General features: G+C 44.9%; 1 protein-coding gene across 1 annotated transcript in view; it reads right to left on the reverse strand.

Moving 5' to 3' along the window:
- The window catches only part of Dnah8 (dynein axonemal heavy chain 8), a 253,171-nt gene that overhangs the window by 100,972 nt on the left and 134,834 nt on the right, over positions 1-17,365 (reverse strand). The window contains exons 63-70 of the mRNA XM_085832623.1: positions 15,669-15,822; positions 13,497-13,661; positions 11,662-11,888; positions 9,267-9,385; positions 7,508-7,611; positions 6,034-6,210; positions 2,066-2,233; positions 1,295-1,510 (exon numbers count right to left, since the gene is read on the reverse strand). Of these exons, the coding sequence (XP_085688749.1) occupies positions 1,295-1,510; positions 2,066-2,233; positions 6,034-6,210; positions 7,508-7,611; positions 9,267-9,385; positions 11,662-11,888; positions 13,497-13,661; positions 15,669-15,822 (1,330 nt within the window). The remainder of the gene's footprint in view (positions 1-1,294; positions 1,511-2,065; positions 2,234-6,033; positions 6,211-7,507; positions 7,612-9,266; positions 9,386-11,661; positions 11,889-13,496; positions 13,662-15,668; positions 15,823-17,365) is intronic.

The following is a 17,365-nucleotide window of genomic DNA, read 5'->3' on the forward strand; positions in this document are numbered from 1 at the left end:
TTAATCCAACACTATCTTGTTTCTTTCACAGAGCATACTATAATTAGATCTTTGCTGTGGATCATATTTTTTTATTAATTAAAAAAATAATAACTTTGCTCTTAGAAGCCTTTACCTCTGAATCTAAATTTCTAGTAAAGTTTTTGTCTGGCTCTCTTTGCATTTGGGGCTGTTTCCCCATCATTTCCCTCTATTAAAACTTTATTCTCTATTTCATTCCGAATTATCTACGCAGAGCTTAAAGAGGCAGCCGTGTCTTAAGAGAATCCCGCCCACAGCACTTTCAGCTTGGTTGGGTGGAGGGGTTGAGTTTGAGTGGTGCCTGGCTTTAGCTCCCGTGGGATGAGTCCAGGCAGGAAGCAGGGGCAGGCAGGTCCCTGTGAGCACCAGGCTAACGTGGTCTACAGAGCTAGTTCCCGGCCATCCAGGACTCACATTACAAAAGGTTACAAAAATAAATGAATAAATACTAACATTAAAATGTGGTTACAGCCAGGCGTGGGGGCGCACGCCTTTAATCCCAGCACTCGGGAGGCAGAGGCAGGCGGATTTCTGAGTTCAAGGCCAGCCTGGTCTACAAAGTGAGTTCCAGGACAGCCAGGGCTATACAGAGAAACCCTGTCTCGAAAAACCAAAAAAAAAAAAAAAAAAAAAATGTGGTTACAGCCAGGCGTGGGGGCGCACGCCTTTAATCCCAGCACTCGGGAGGCAGAGGCAGGCGGATTTCTGAGTTCGAGGCCAGCCTGGTCTACAAAGTGAGTTCCAGGACAGCCAGGACTACACAGAGAAACCCTGTCTCAAAAAAAAAAAAAAAAAAAAAAAACAAAAAAACAAAAAATGTGGTTATAGAAACATTTGCCCATGACACTCTAAATTATAGTCTGTCTGCGAATGGTAATTCTATTTTTTTTTAAAGAGTTGGTATAGTCTTTATTCTCTCCCACCACACGGGGCATATATTTATTTTTTAATTAATTAATTAACTTCACATCCCAACTGCAGTTTCCCCTCCCTCCCTCCCTCTCCTCCCAGTCCTCCCTGCCCCAACCTCCCCCCTCCTCCCTTTCTCTTCAGAAAAGGGGAGGCCTCCCATGCATATCAGCCAGCCATGGCAAACCAAACTGCAGTGAGATTAGGTGTATGTCTCCTTTTTTTAGACTAAGCATTCCAGTAGAGAGAAAGGGTCCCCCAAAGTCAGGCAACAGAGTCGGAGACAGCCCCTGCCTCCCACTGTCAGGCTAACACTAATTCTTATGATCGATTTTACCAAATACTGAGGAGGAAGGAAATTTACCTTCAAGGGCAACACTTCCCTGTTGATGCCGTAAAATATCACCATAGCAAGTGTCCAGGACAGCAGCCCAGCCACGTTGCCACACACTTTTTTGGCACTTTCAAAAGTGTAGTCGTCCATGTTAAAATATGGCTGCAGTAGCTCAACCGTCTCCTCGTTGATTGTGTCCTTGGGGAACTGCTGCAGGCTGAAGAGGAACCCCGTGGCACTCATCAGCTGCAACATAGCATGGCAATCTCTCAGGTCTGGGAGAAGAGAAACCCTGCCTTCCTGCGCTGATGTGGCCTTATTAACCCTGGTAACTGGAATGGAAATGGCCCCCGATAGGTTCCTACACTCGTCCCGGTTGATGGAACTATTTGGGAAGGATTAGGAGGTATGGTCTTGTTGGAAGAGGTGTGTCACTAGAAGTGGGCTTTGAGGTTTCAGAAGTATACATCTTTCTCAACTAGTCTCTACCTTGTGGCTATATCTCCAGATGTGAGTTCTCTGCTGCTGCTCAAGTGCCATGCCTGCCTGCCTGCCTGCTATCAATCGACCAAGGCCCGAAAACAAAACAATGAGGCAGAATAAAGCTTTCCTTTTTATAAATGTATTACATCAGGGACTGTGTGGCAGTGATGGGGACGGGAACCCAAATAGCATGAAGGTTAAGGTAAACTCTTGAGAACATGGTAGTTGGTGATCAACCAGTGTGTTCTACTTGTCTGGCTGAGTCTTCATGTCCTAAGATACCTGATGTGCCTCACAAGACAAAGTTATTTTTCCTACCTTTAACGACTCTCCCCATGATGGCTTGCAGCAGGGCTTTTCTGGGTCCATGGTAACAGGATCGATTTTCTTTTGGAACAGCAGCAGGACACAGTCCATGATTCTCATAATGAGATGTGGTGGTTTGGCAAGCTTCCTGACTGTGGCAATGTCATTTGGCTTGATGGTCTGTAGATGGGAATAGAAATCAGTATAAATTTTTTTTCCTGAATGGTATTAGTAGACTTATGTATGGAAACCTATTATCTTTAAATGACTAAAGTATAAAACAAAATGTATTTCATCTTCCAATTCCTGTCATCATCTCCTCAGGGGAATCAAATCCTATGATTTCTCTGCATAATGGCTTGTGATGGTTTGTACATGCTTGGCCCAGGAAGTGGCACTATTAGGAGGTATAGCCTTGTTGGAGTAGGTGTGTCACTGTGGGTGTGGGCTTAAGACCCTCATCCTAGTTGCCTGGAAACCAGTTTTCTGCTAGCAGCCTTCAGATGAAGATATTGAACTCTCAGCTCCTCCTGCACCATGCCTGCCTGGATGCTGCCATGCTCCCACCTTGATGATAATGGACTGAACCTCTGAACCTCTAAGCCAGCCCCAATGGACTGTTGTCCTTTACAAGACTTGCCTTGGTCACGGTGTCTATTCACAGCAGTAAAACCCTGACTAAGATTTATGTTTATTTGACTTTACCACTGTTCCACCTTCACGTGACTGACTTAAAGTATCACTACCACATGTGGCCCACTGCCCAGACCTTTGCTAGATCTCGCTGTGTAACAGACAGCTTGCATCATCAAAACAGTGTACAGATATTAAGAGGGTTGACAGGGATGGGGAGATAGCTCTGTTGGTGAAGTGACTTTTATGCCAAGCACGAGGCCTTAATCCTAAGCACCCACATTAAAGCCAAGTATGGCAGCTTGTGCCTATAATCCTAGCACTGGGAGACAAAGACAGGGGAACCCCAGGGGGGCTGTTGGCCATCTAACTGAATCAGCTCCAGGGTCATTGGGAGACCCTGTCTCAAAAAAAGATAAGAGAGTGACAGCATGACATTTAATGTCAAATTCTGATCTCCATACACATGTGCATGCATATGTATGTATACACAGAAATGTACATGTGCATTGTACTGGCTGGGTTTGTGTGTCAATATGACACAAGCTGGAGTTAGCACAGAGAAAGGAGCCTCCCTTGAGGAAATGCCATGAGATCCAGCTGTAAGGCATTTTCTCAATTAGTGATCAAGGATAGGAGGGTCCATTGTGGGTGGTGCCATCCCTGGGTTCTATAAGAGAGCAAGCAAGCCAGTAAGCAGCACTCCTCTTGCTTCCAAGTTCCTGCCCTGTGTGAGTTTCTGTCCTGACTTCCTTTGGTGATGAACAGCAGTGTGGAAGTGTAAGCTAAACAAACCCTTTCCTCCCCAATTTGCTTCTTAGTCATTATGGTTTGTGCATAGAAACCCTGACTAAGACATGCATACAACATACACACACACACACACACACACACACACACACACACACACACATATATATATATATATATATATATATATATATTCTGAAGAAAAAGAGACAAAGCCTTGAATATCAGAAATCTTTTAGAGCTATCTTGTCTCTGGAAGGGGGAGAAACTCCATAGAAACAAGAGAAATTATTACAGCATAAGGCTTATGACAATATGGTCAGGAGCTGTGAGCTGGATTTAATTGACATTGTCACTATGGTGGTTTGGATGAGAGAGGATCCCATAGACTCATATGTTTGAGTGCTTGGTCCCCAGTTGGTTTGAACTATTTGGGAAGAATTTGAAGGTGTGGTCTTGATGGAGGAGGTGTGTTCCTGGGTGTGGGCTTTGAGGTTTCAAAAGACTCACACCATTCCCAGTGTGCTCTCTGTTTCCTGTTTGTGGTCTGGTGTGTGAGATCTCAGCTGCTGCTCCAGCTGCCTCCCACAATGCCTTGCTCCACCAGCATAAACTCTGACCCTCTGGAACTGGAAACCCAGTTCAACTCTCTCTTTTATACTACTGGTCATGGTGCTTTATCACAGCAATAGAAATGAACCAATGCAACCAATGCGCAAGCCCAGGACAACAAGGGAAACACAAATCAGTAAAATGTCTCAAGACTCACCTGGTTCTTTCACACAGACCCATAAAGGGAATGGAGGGGTGCATCCTGGACATGGAACTAAGAGATTACCATACATTTATTCATTTATTTAACAGCTATAGGCATTTTCCTATATAAAGCAAAGCTAACAGAAAGAGCCTTGCCTTCATAGCCTCCCAAGGGAGGCAGAGGAAATACAGCTGCTTTAAAGTAAGTGTCCTGTCAGGACCAAAGCTTAGGAGGATGGGAGGGTAGAAAAGAGCTCAGAAGAACAGAAAACGTTCTAGAGGGGTGAGGACTGGGCCCAGATTCTAAAGATGGCTGTGATCAGGCAGTGAAGGTTAGGAGAAGCAGTCCTGGCAAGAGGAGGTTTAGCAGCCCACTTAGGTACATGCAAAGACAAGGCCATGCTTCTTCCGGAACCCCAAGGTGCTTCTGTATGGGAGAGTCACACTGTAGGTAGCAACAGAACAACAAGGGCAAAGTTCAAGACATGGGTAGGAGTGGAGTCAGGTTACCTGTCAGCAACAGAATCTCAGAGATAGATAGATGGATAGACAGACAGACAGATACATGTGTACATACATATAAACATAAATATATACGCACAAAATATGTATACATGTATAAATATAATAGATATGTGCATATATAATATACACATATATGTGTACACGTGAACATAGGTAAACATGTGCATAATATACATATGTATATATAATACACACATAACACATACATATGTACATACAAACATAGATACATACACAATACACACAGTATACATATGAACATAGGTAGATAGATAGTAACAATAGATTGATAGATACTAGATAAAGAATAGGCAGGCAGGCAGATAGAACACTGTTAATGTGTCCAACAAATGATCTTATTCCTAATGCCTACATAGAAACCTCAAGAATCTATGAGTGATTATCACAATGTCTATGGAGACTTAGAAAATCAAAAAACACAGACTCTCGATTATGTGAGTAAAAGCGGTGATCCTGAGAAGGAAAGGCCCATCTCCTGCCTCCAGAGCTGTGTCCCTGTTGTGTGCATTGTGCACACATACACACACACACACACACACACACACACACACACACACAGAGTTTGTTGCTTGGTAGGCTAAGGCAGAAGGACGGCTGGAGGCCAGCCTGGGCAACATAGTAAGACCACCCCCTCTTTTGAAAGAAAACACAGTGGCAGGAAAAGTAAAGGGGGGAGGGAGAGAGAGCACGGGAGAGAGAGCAAGGGAGAAGAGGATAAAAACTGTGCCCTTCTGGCCTCGAGGCCATGGACACCCAGTCTGGAACTTTAATCCATAGAGAGATGAAAACTCACAACAGAGTCTTAAAGGGGCAAGCAGCTAGGAAAAGGCTGTCCACATTATCTGAATCTATCATGCTCTCCAGAGGCATGTCCAATCCCTGGGTCCCCAGCCACATGTGTCCCAGGATGGCTTTGAGTGCAGCCCAGCACATCTGGAGCTGACAGAGTTGTGTCAAAAGAGTGGACATCCCCAGGTTAGGCCACTGGCCCCAGGCTCTGGTTCTGGCTCTCACGGAAGGCTGGTTCAGGAAAGAAAGTAAGAGGTGACAAGGAGCGAGCGAGTGAGCACACTAGAGCCCTGTTGCTGAGGAAACGGAGCCAACATCTGTCTCCAGGCTGCATTGTAAGTTATAAATGGGGTCGAGAACACAGCTCTGCTTCCTGACCACAAAGATCCAGGGTTAATTCCACATACACAACCTGACACCAGAGGTGATTTGTGCAGCGAGAGTGGGGAGGGAGGGTGATCGGAGAGAGACAGAGACAGAGCGCGCGCGCGCGAGAGTGGACTCACATTCAGGGCTGCCTCGGCTTCTTCCAGGGCAGGTTTGGCGGCCTCCAGCTTAGTTTCTGCCTTCACCTTCTCGCTGTCAATTTCATCCACAATTTTCTGAGCTTTATCTTTTACCTCCTGGACTTCGTTTTTCACTTTGGCTGAAGCCTGGGCACTCACTGTGACCTCTGCCAGGACCTGGTAAATTCAGAGAGTAAGCCAAACCCTTTAGAGTGGAATGTATGGGTTTGGGTCTTCGAGACATTTTATTTAGTAGAGTACAAGACAAGAAACTAAGAGCAAAGATTTCCATCTAAGTCACCTACATTGTAATGTGTGTTATTAGTGACTTTTGAGGGGGGCTGGAGAGATGGCTCAGCAGTTGGGAACATTGACTGCCCTTCCAAAGGACCTGAGTCCACCCACACCAGGGGGCTCACAAGCATCTGTAACCCCAGCTCTAAGACATCAGACACCCTCTTCTGGCCTCCATGGGTACTGTGTGCATGTGGACACACACATACATATATACACATAGTTAAAAAAGAAATCTTGCCTGGCAGTGGTGGTGCATGCCTTTAATCCCAGCACTTTGGAGGCAAAGACAGGCAGATTTCTGAGTTTGAGGCCAGCCTGGTCTACAGAGTGAGTTCCAGGACAGCCAAGGCTATACAGAGAAACCCTGTCTCGAAAAACCAGAAAAAAAAATCTTTAAAATAGTTTCTGAGGGGTACCTTGCAATACCCCATCTCATAAGCTGTCCTTGAGCTTTGAGTATATATGAACAAATGCAAGCCTCCATTAAAACAGTGTTTCCAGTCTATGAGCGTCTACATAATTAAAAGAATTCACTGGGCAACTTTAATCCCAGTACTCAGGAGGCAGAGGCAGGAGAATCTCCAAGTTCAAAGCCAGCCTGGTCTTCAGAGTAAGTTCCAGGACAGCCAGCACTGAAACCCCATCTCTATAAACCAAGAGATAGATAGATGATAGATAGATAGATAGATAGATAGATAGATAGATAGATAGATAGATGGATGGATGGATGGATGGATGGATGGATGGATAGATAGATAGATAGATAGATAGATAGATAGATAGATAGATAGATAGATAGATAGATTCATGAGCTGTGGCTCCCCTAGAAACTTAGAATATGAAAAGACCTTAAAGACAAGACTTAATACATGGTAAAGGAGAAAGTGCGCAGGCAGGTAAGTAACAGCAAGAACTTAGGTAGACAGAGAAAAAGGAATGTTCTAGACCAGTCAGAGGATGTCCTTGTTTCTGTGTAAGTTACGCAGTCCAGGCTAATGGTCTTACCACACAGTCTGCAGGCTCATGTCTCATTTATTTATTTTTTTATAAAGTCTTAAAATAATGGTTTCTATAAGTAATTCTTAATTATGTGAGAATTGCGTAACAATGCAAAAAAATGCTTAACATGATGGGAAGTGTTTCTTTGAGGGTCGTGACGGGGTGGGTGCCAACTCACTTCGTCTGCTTTAATGGAAGCCACCGCCAGTTCCTTCTCCTTCACTGCGAGATCCTGTGAGAGCTTAGCCACAGATTCGCTCGCCTCCATCAGCTTGTCGAGACCTTTACAAACACACACGGGCACACCCTTGCTGATTATGGGTATCAGGTATGTATTCGCTATGTCTAAAGAAGGCCGACGTGTGGCATACATACCAAACACAGCATGGCTCGCCATGGACAGAAATATACCTGTCTTTAGGACAAGACCAAATCAGTATTCTTAGCATACCCAGCTTTTCACGAGGTTGCTGGGGATCCGAACTTGGGTCCTCATCTTATGCAAACACATACCTTACCCACTGAGCCATCTCATTACTTCATTTATTTCTGGTTTTGCTTTTTTCCACAAGATGGCTTCTCCTTGTCAGCAAGCACCATTCGGAGACCGAGATTCGTGCCTGACACAGTGAACTCAGGGCTAAAAGGAAGGGGCCCTCTGTTTGCAACTGCCCAGTTATTTTACCAGGTCAAATGGCATTTGTCACCATGGCCTACTTTTAATAATTAAATGAATATTTATTGGACAAACACCCCAGAGTTCATGATCATCCTGGACTATATATACGAGTTAGGGGCCAGTGTAGACTATAGGAGACACTGCCTGAAAATAAGTACCTAAATAAATACCTAAATAAATACCTAAATAAATAAGTAGGAGCTGGAAAGATGGCTTGTAGGTGACAGGCTTCTTCTCTCCCTCAGTGAGGTAGATATAGGCCAGATTAGGCCAAAGGCAAGTTTGATAGGTGCTGCTCTTGGATGGGTTCATCAATCCCGAAGAACAGGGCTGAGGAAGTCTCACACCCAGACTAGGGTGGGGCAGTTTTATAGACTGTAGGCAAGGAGTAGTGACATGTCTGCCATAAGCTGGGTTTGTGCCCAAGTGTGGTCAAGAGCTGAGTGCTTAGCCAGGGACTTGAGTGGCTGGCAGCATCATGGAGGAGGTTGCCACAGCTGCCAAGACTGGGGAACTGGGCGCTTGGAGCCATTGCTTTGGAGTTTTTCGGGGGGGGTGGGATGAGGAAAGGAAGGCAAATGGGGTTTCCGAGCTCATGCAGGGGTGGGTGAGCAGAGGTTCCAACCTAACAATAAGTCAAGAGTCTGTAGTGTTCTAGCAGAAAAATTTTATTCCCAACACCCATGCAGGGCACCTCAAACTTCCTATAACTCCAGTTGCTAGGGATTCAATGATGCCTCCTTACCTCCAGATGCACTTGCACTCAAATGAACGTGCACACACGCACGCATACACAGAGTCATATACTCACACATGGTCAGTCACATACACACAGTCACATACACACAGCCACATATACACACTCACATGCTCACACAGTCACATATACACAGTCACATGATGACATACAATCACATACACACAGTTACATATTCACACATAGTCACATGCTTACACACAGTCACATATTCATACATAGTCACATGCTCACATACAGTCATAAGCTCACAGTCACTGCTTACACACAGTCACATGCTCATACACACATGTCATACGCATACACACAGTTACATGTTCATACATATACACAGTCACATATCCACACATAGTCACATATACATAGTTTTCAATCAAAACAAAAACAAAACAGAGTGCAGAGTGTTTGATTTTCAAATACAATGATACCCATTCAATAAAACATTGGGATTGCCATTAAACAAACCCTGAAAAAGACAAAACTGGCCAATATTCCTCTTACCAATATTCATCCGTTCCGCTTGTTCGTTGATATATTTCACCTTATCGGTGTAAATGTTTTTATAACCATTTATAAATGAGAGATATGATTTGGGAGTCACGTGGGCTCTTCGGCGGTATCTGAAAATGGAATATAAAAATCGTCTCTTCAGTCACTCCAGTGTCCTTCTGTAAAGTGCCCTTTACACTGCTTCCACTATGAAAGCCAGCGGGGGGTACCTGGCATCCCAGAAGGCCATGGGAAAACACAGAACATATCTATCTGTTGTTTTTCCCTCAAGGGTGTTTCCATATATGGAAAGCTGAGAGAAGGATGTCTGTCACTCCATCGGGACTGTGAAGGTCAAATAAATTGTCATACATGAGCTTGCTCTGTCAACAAGTTTCTGGACAGAAAGGAGAGACAGTGGGGCTTATGCCAATGGACTCCATAATTTATTTCTGCGTGGCTGTTATTTGCTACTCAGCATAAGACCAGTTCTCTCCCCTGTCTAGCTGAAATGGCCTTGAACTCCAAACAGCCACACTCACTGTGGGCTTTACACTTCAGTCCTCATTGTGACCACAGAAATAAACAAAAGGTAATTTCACATGTAAGAAAGTGAGGTTTAGATTCTAGAGTCTCCCTGGATTCTACAGTCCCTTGCCATTTTTGATCTCATGACTCATCTTTGGAGTTCGGAGGCATTTTAACATTTTCAAAGCTCCTTTTGATTGTTTTGTTTTTGTCTTTTGCTTGCTTGTTTGGAACATGGACATATATGTAACCATAACTACAGCATTTTGTGAAAACGTTCACTTTGTAAAATCATTTTGTAAAAAGAAAAAAAAATCATTCTTCAGTGTAAAGGAATGGGAAAAGCTTAAAAGATGTAGCAAATTTTTCCAAAAAGAAAATCAAGAAATACATTTTGTGGTCATATGAAAGGAAAAGGAAATTAATCTTGCTAGATGATTGATAGAGGCAGAAGAAATAACACCTGCCACATCTGCCTAATTGTGATGATTTTCACTCACTAATTTCCGGCAGTCTGAGAAACGCCTAGAATCAGATAAGAGGTTAAGAGGGGTGGTCTGGGCATGGTACTAACAAAAAGAAGAGGACAGCTTAAGCAAACACTTCAAGGCATGGGAATCCCTTAGAACTCCTGGCATTACCCAGACTCTGCACAGAAAAACAAGCACAGGTTTTTAGGAAGGTTGTGTACCTCACAAAACCTATCCATTTAACTCAAGCAGGGAGCTCTCTATTCTGGAGGCCCCAGCAGGCAGCTCTCTATTCTGGAGGCCCCAGCAGGGAGCTCTCTATTCTGGAGGCCCCAGCAGGGAGCTCTCTATTCTGGAGGCCCCAGCAGGCAGCTCTCTATTCTGGAAGCCCCAGCAGGGAGCTCTCTATTCTGGAGGCCCCAGCAGGGAGCTCTCTATTCTGGAAGCCCCAGCAGGCAGCTCTCTATTCTGGAGGCCCCAGCAGGGAGCTCTCTATTCTGGAGGCCCCAGCAGGGGGCTCTCTATTCTGGAGGCCCCAGCAGGGAGCTCTCTATTCTGGAGGCCCCAGCAGGCAGCTCTCTATTCTGGAGGCCCCAGCAGGGAGCTCTCTATTCTGGAGGCCCCAGCAGGCAGCTCTCTATTCTGGAGGCCCCAGCAGGGAGCTCTCTATTCTGGAAGCCCCAGCAGGGAGCTCTCTATTCTGGAGGCCCCGGCAGACCCTGCTTTAGTCCTACCTGCCAGTCTTACTCATCAGCTCCCATGCATTCTGGGGCAAGAAAACCCTACACTTTTGTCTTGTGTTTTGGCCATTGTGGGTAGCTTGCTCACAATGAGCACACCATGACTGTTCTCCCTGAGTGGTTATCCTGCACCCAATTAAAGTCCTGTTTCATAATTAATTGTCAGAAAAGCTTTGATAAGACTTGGCTATGCAAATGCCAAACCTAACTGTTCTCTCAACATAAGGCAATAAAGAAACTTAAAAACAGTGCCCTTCCTTAATCATAATAAATAATGCATTGGGATGAGAGACTCATTTTAAACTGTTTACAAGGAATTATTTAGGTCATTCTCAAAACAAAATTAAGCAAATGAAACAGTGATTCATTAAGCATCTGCTACTTGGAATCCTGGAGGGTTAAAGAGGTATTTAAAAGCATGGCCCCTAGTTAATTTTTAAAACTCATTTGTCTGGCATCTTTTCATTATTTAATCACTAGAAAATCAATGCAAGAAAAATGGGATGTGCCTGGCCCTGCATTGTCAGTCTTTGCAAAGAGTCGCTTCCTGGTCATTACGTTTAATTTCTCTTTGGAGAGAGCTTCACAGCTCTAGTTCCAGCATCTACCAATCTCATGAAACCTCACTTTCCCTTGGAAATAATCCTCACAGCTACCGAGCTCACGTACCTTTGGAAGTAATTCTCGCAGCTTTCAGAAACCATGTCATGAAAGAGCCCCATAGTTTCTACAACGTGCCTCTTAGTCTCAATGGAGCAGACAATGTTATAATCTAAAAGGAAGTATGAGGCCACAGCGATTAGAGCCTCCTTGGGCCAGCGACTGAACCAGTCCATGGTGCACCCTGAAATCAAACCAGGGAATTTGAGGGACCGGGCCCGGAACTTCTCTCCAACCTGTGGAGAACAAGGTTAGAGGACATGAGGAACACAGAGGAAGTACGGTCAGGTGGAGAAAGGGATGTATCCACTACCTTGGCCAACAGTGAGATGTTGCAAACTTAAAAGAAGAAAAATTAAAAAGAAACTACCTCGGGGCTGTGGCAGTGCGCCTAGTCAGTGTTTAGGTGTCCTGGAGAAATGGCTGTCATATAGGGTTCCAGTCCTAAGGACACAGCTGCCATATAGGGCTCCTGTCCTGGTGAAATGGCTGTCATGTTGGCTTCCAGTTTTAGGGAAATGGCTGCCATATTGGGTTCCTGTCCTGGGGAAATGGTAGCCATATTGGGTTCAAGTCTAGGAACAGCCTTCTAAGAGGAAAGTGACAAGCTCACATGAGAAACCTTGGCAAGAGGATTGGGACAGGGGTTGCACGGACCCTGGGGTGAGTACAGATGTGACAGTCTTGGGTAGAAAGAGGATTTTTCTAAATCTCCCTTTGGTGAGCTCTCACACAACCTTGACAATTTGTCAGATGACCTTACAAGAAAGACTGGAGCAAGCATGGGCAGGGTGACACTAGCTATGCATAGCTCTTGCCATCTATCTAAACTCAAACCTCATGACAGGGCCTGGAAGATAGACCTGGGGCAGTGAAGGGACATAACACTGGACCCCCTGGTTCTTCCTTTCAGTGTTGTGACCACACTGAATAAGTTTCCCTTTTCTGTTTTTCACTATTAATTTGTCTCTGCAGTTGGCCTATGGAGTACTAATGGCCATGCCTGGCCTCTTGGAGATGCCTGGGGCTTATCTGACCTTAACATGTCCATTAACTGGTTATAAAGACGAGTTCTGACCATTGGACTGTGTCGCTACCCTACAGGGGAAAAAGACGCTCTAGAGCAGAGCAGAGCTATGCAGTAGAACATTCCACAAGTATGTAGATATCCTACATGTATGCTTTCCTGCAGTGCTTCCTAGCATGGCTAGCACTGGCTACACATGGTCAGTGAACGCTGGAAATGAGGTTAGCAAGACCCAGAAACTGGATTTTAATTTTTACACAATTTAATTAAAATTTAAGTAGTCACATGGGGCAAAAGTCTGCAAGATTGGCCAACACGGTGAACTAGAGATAGTCAAAGTCAGAACCTCATCAAGAAGATGTCATGTCCATATTAGAAATATAGATAGGCTGGATAGTATTAACAAAGTCTTTTTTTTTTTTTCTGAGGCAGGGTTTCTCTGTGTAGCCCTGGCTGTCCTGGAACACACTTTGTAAACCACGCTGGCCTCGAACTCAGAAATCCGCCCACCTCTGCCTCCCAAGTGGTGGGATTAAAGGCGTACACCACCACCACCCGGCTACCAAAGTCTTCACAATTCAAATAATAATGTCTCTTGATGGTTCATGAACTGGTAAACTATGCAGCAACCTTAAATAACTCATATATTCTTAAGTGGCCACGCCAGTGAAGTGATAATGGGTCCACGGATCCATTGTACTAGGAAAAAAATTCATTTTAGTCTCACGAAAGAAAGGTTTGTTTCTGGTCAAGTATGTCATCCAAGAAGGTAACCTATCAGGTGCATGATCCTGCCACATGAGGAATGGAGACTCACCGGGGAGAAGCAGAGAACAACATGTAAATTCTTCCTGGATCTGGTGATGAAGTATTCATACAGGTTGTCAAAGGTGGGAGGGTGTCGAGGCAGCTCCCTCTTCATCACCGATATCAGGCCTTGGGTGATTTCATCCATCTCGTCTCGGGCAAATAAATTGGAGATCTTTGAGGAGCATACAAGAAAGGAAGAGCATGGTGTGTGCTTTAAGTAATTGCCCCTGTGAATTTACTACTGTGCCCCTGTAAATCCTCTCCCTCCCCCCCCCCGTCTCTCTGTCTGTCTCTGTCTCTCCCTGTCTCTATGTCTCTCTCTCTCTCTGTCTCCCTTTCTTTGTCTGCCTGTCTGTCTGTCTCTCCCTCTCATACACACACACCACCACCACCATCAGTACCCTCTTCTCTGCTCCTCAACCACATTCCAAGTTTGCCAGACATTATCAAGAGCGCAATTCCTTTGAGCATGGTAATCAAGAGCAATTCACGGTCCCCCTGATGAAGAAGCTGTCAGCCTAAGAATGGCCCCCTCCACCCCTCCAACCAATACTTTCAAGTGTCCAGTGATTGGCTGGTCTTCCCAACTTGACTCTCAAGACAGTTTGCTTAGCTCTGGTTCCTCCCATCAGACAGGAGCAATCGCTGCTGTGCTGGCCCCTCCTGTCAGGCAGGAGCAATCGCTACTCTGCTGGCCAGAGTCAAGAGCAGTAGGCCTGACCTGGAGAAGGGCCTGTTTGGGGAGCTTCCCATTGGTTGGGATCTGGCTTTGGGGCTATCTCCCCCATTACTAATTAATAAGATCCCCCCCACCCCCAGCTTAAACTGCTGATACATGGTAAAGGTCTGTTTTTCTTCAGGGAGTCTGGACAGTTGTGGACAGCTCTAACATGATCATCCCGTTCCAAATCCCACACAGGCTTCCCTGAGTTGGAACATCGTGTAAACAACTTGGTGTACACATGTCAGCACCTCTTCCTGAATGGAAAGCATGCTGTAGATGGCCCCTCAGTGAAAGCACAGGACACTTGGACATTGGTTCCTAAAGGCTACCTGTGATCCATCCATCTATCTATCTATCTATCTATCTATCTATCTATCTATCTAATCTATCTCTATGTGTGTGGCTATGTGTTTGCATGTGTGGGGGGAATGCACATTATGTTTACTGATGTGCATGCACATGCATGTGGAAGCCAGAGGACAATTTCACTGTCGATCTTCAGACACGAGTGCTGGTGACCTTCTAACAAAGCATCAAATGAAGGTGGGTGCCCATGGGAACCAGAAATGTAAGAACCTGTCTACTTACAGCAAACAAAATTCACCCAACCACTCTGCACTCCCAACTGGTAAATAGGCAGAATAATAAAACAAGGCATAGGAGCAAGCTTAAGATAAAACATAGGCCACGAATTGTTTAAGATGGAATAAAACATATATATATATATATATATATATATATATATATATATATATATATGTATATATAGGCAGTATTCATTTCACACAAATATAAAAATAAAATGAAATAACCCAGTACACAGTGTGCTTAAATCTCATTTCTCAAGTCAAGAATATATGCAAAACAGTCTCACTTTTGTAAACTTCCTGTTCTTCCTACACAAATAAGATTTGGATTTAGAGGCTGGGAGGATGGCTTGGCTGGGAAATTGCTGGCCTGGCAAGCATAAAGACCTAAATTCAGTCTCCAGAACTTATATATTTCAAAAAATAACAAAAGCCAAGTGTGACGCAATCCAAGTACTGAGGCCCTGAGTTTGAGCCCCAGCACCTATGTAAAAAGCCATGCACAGGGGCACATGTTTGCAATTCCAGCTCTGGGCAGGTGAAGACAAGCAGACCCATGGGGCTCGCTGGCTGGCCAGAGCCCCAAGCACAATGAAAACATCTCCTGCCCAAAACAAACAAACAAAAGATGGATGGTGTCCAAGAGGAATGACAGCCATGGCTGTCCTAGAATCTCCATATTGACACATCCACACACAGACATTCACCTGGGTGTGGGCACATGCACACATGTACACACACACACATGCATAGGCAGAAACACACTCACATGTACACACACACACACACACACACACACAATGGATGTGCACACATGCATGCATGTACACACTCCCACTACACATTTCCACCCCTCTCCCAGCCCCACCTCCCCTGAAGACAGCAAATTATTAAGGTATTCCAGGAACGCCTCATCTTTTATCTCATTGTCCGTAAAGATGAAGGTAATGCCTTTGCCTTCGGCGCCAGCAACTTTGTACAAATTCTTTAGGTCTTCTATGAGGTTGCTCACGTTGTAAGACCTAGGAGAGAAGCAGTAAGTGATTTCGATGGAGTTGGAGATATGGCTCGGTGGTAAGAGTGTTCGACGCTTGAGCAAAAGACTCAGGGTCCCAGCTTCTACACTGGGTGCCTCACAACTGCCTATAGCTCCAGTTCCAGGGTGCCCGGTGCCCTCTTCTGGCCTCTGTGGGCACTGCACACATGTGGTGAGCATACTGACAAGTAGGCACATGCACACACTTGAAATTAAAAGAGGTTAACATACACGGTCCCAGTTTATCTCAAGACATAGTAACAAGCCATGATAATTAGAGCAGACATCTCCACTGGCTCTAACACGTACTGAGTAATGGTGTCTTCCAGGAAACAAAGGGAGTTCAGATAAAGAACTGAGTGTTGCCATCCAAAACAAATATGCTATATACATCTCGAGAACAGAGGAGTGGAGAATTTAATGGAAGTGGTTCAGAAATAACAATGGCAAAGGGAAAAATGAACATTAACCGCCTACCCCACCATCCTGATCAACAGATATCATCCAAGTGGATGTCCATTTAACATCTAAAACTAACCTGAAATCTGGGTGAGTTTGGTTTGGGGTGGGGAAGCCATCATAAACTATGAATAACAATGAGTAACAGATTACATTGCATGCAGCCATGCGCACGGCTCACTAAGTGGCTAGAGAGAGCCTACGGATAGATCATGCAATTTGACGTGAGTAATGCAAATGCTATAATGAGATGGCTCATGATGGAGAGAAGGGAGGGTTCCGGGTTCTTCTCTCTACCCTGCTTCCCGTTAGATGTAAGTGCTGCAGGCAGTGGCTGTGATGTATTGTGGTGCACACCTTTAGTCCCAGCACTCGGGAGGCAGAGGAAGGCGGATTTCTGAGTTCAGTTCGAGGCCAGCCTGGTCTACAAAGTGAGTTCCAGGACAGCCAGGGCTACAGAGAAACCCTGTCTCAAAAAAGACAAAACAACAACAAAAAAATAAATAAAAAATAATAAGATATACCTTTGCTGAAGTGCTGTGTCTAATGCATACACCGATGATAAGGGATAGTGACTAATGTCATGTGAAGAGGGTGTGACAGTGCAAGAGACAGTGCCACCTTCCAGGAACTATTCAGATACATCTCCGGATCTGGCTGAGTACCAGCAAGGGAAGATGGGCTGGGGCAGGAGTCTTTCTCGGAGGAGAGAATGCCGGTCCTATTGGAGGCGGCAGCTGTTGCCTAGCCACAGGCACTGGGAGGCAGACTGTGTATGGCAGCTTCTCCAGTTATCTCAAGAGAAGCCAGGAGCGTGTCTTTTAACATGTTTAGCTCCATGACTTTCTTTTTTTAAGATTTATTATTTCATGTATGTGAGTACACTGTGGCTCTCTTCAGACACACCAGAAGAGGGCGTCAGATCTCATTACAGATGGTTGTAAGCCACCATGTGGTTGCTGGGAATTGCACTCAGGACCTCTGGAAGAGCAGTGCTCTTAACCACTGAGCCATCTCTCCAGCCCTAGCTCCCTGGTTTTTAAGGTTTGTTGTTGTTTTTTTTTTTAAGC

This window comes from Mus caroli, unplaced genomic scaffold, assembly GCF_978045245.1.
Source record: "Mus caroli unplaced genomic scaffold, Mus_caroli_1 scaffold_18, whole genome shotgun sequence".
NCBI classification, from domain to species: Eukaryota; Metazoa; Chordata; class Mammalia; order Rodentia; family Muridae; genus Mus; species Mus caroli.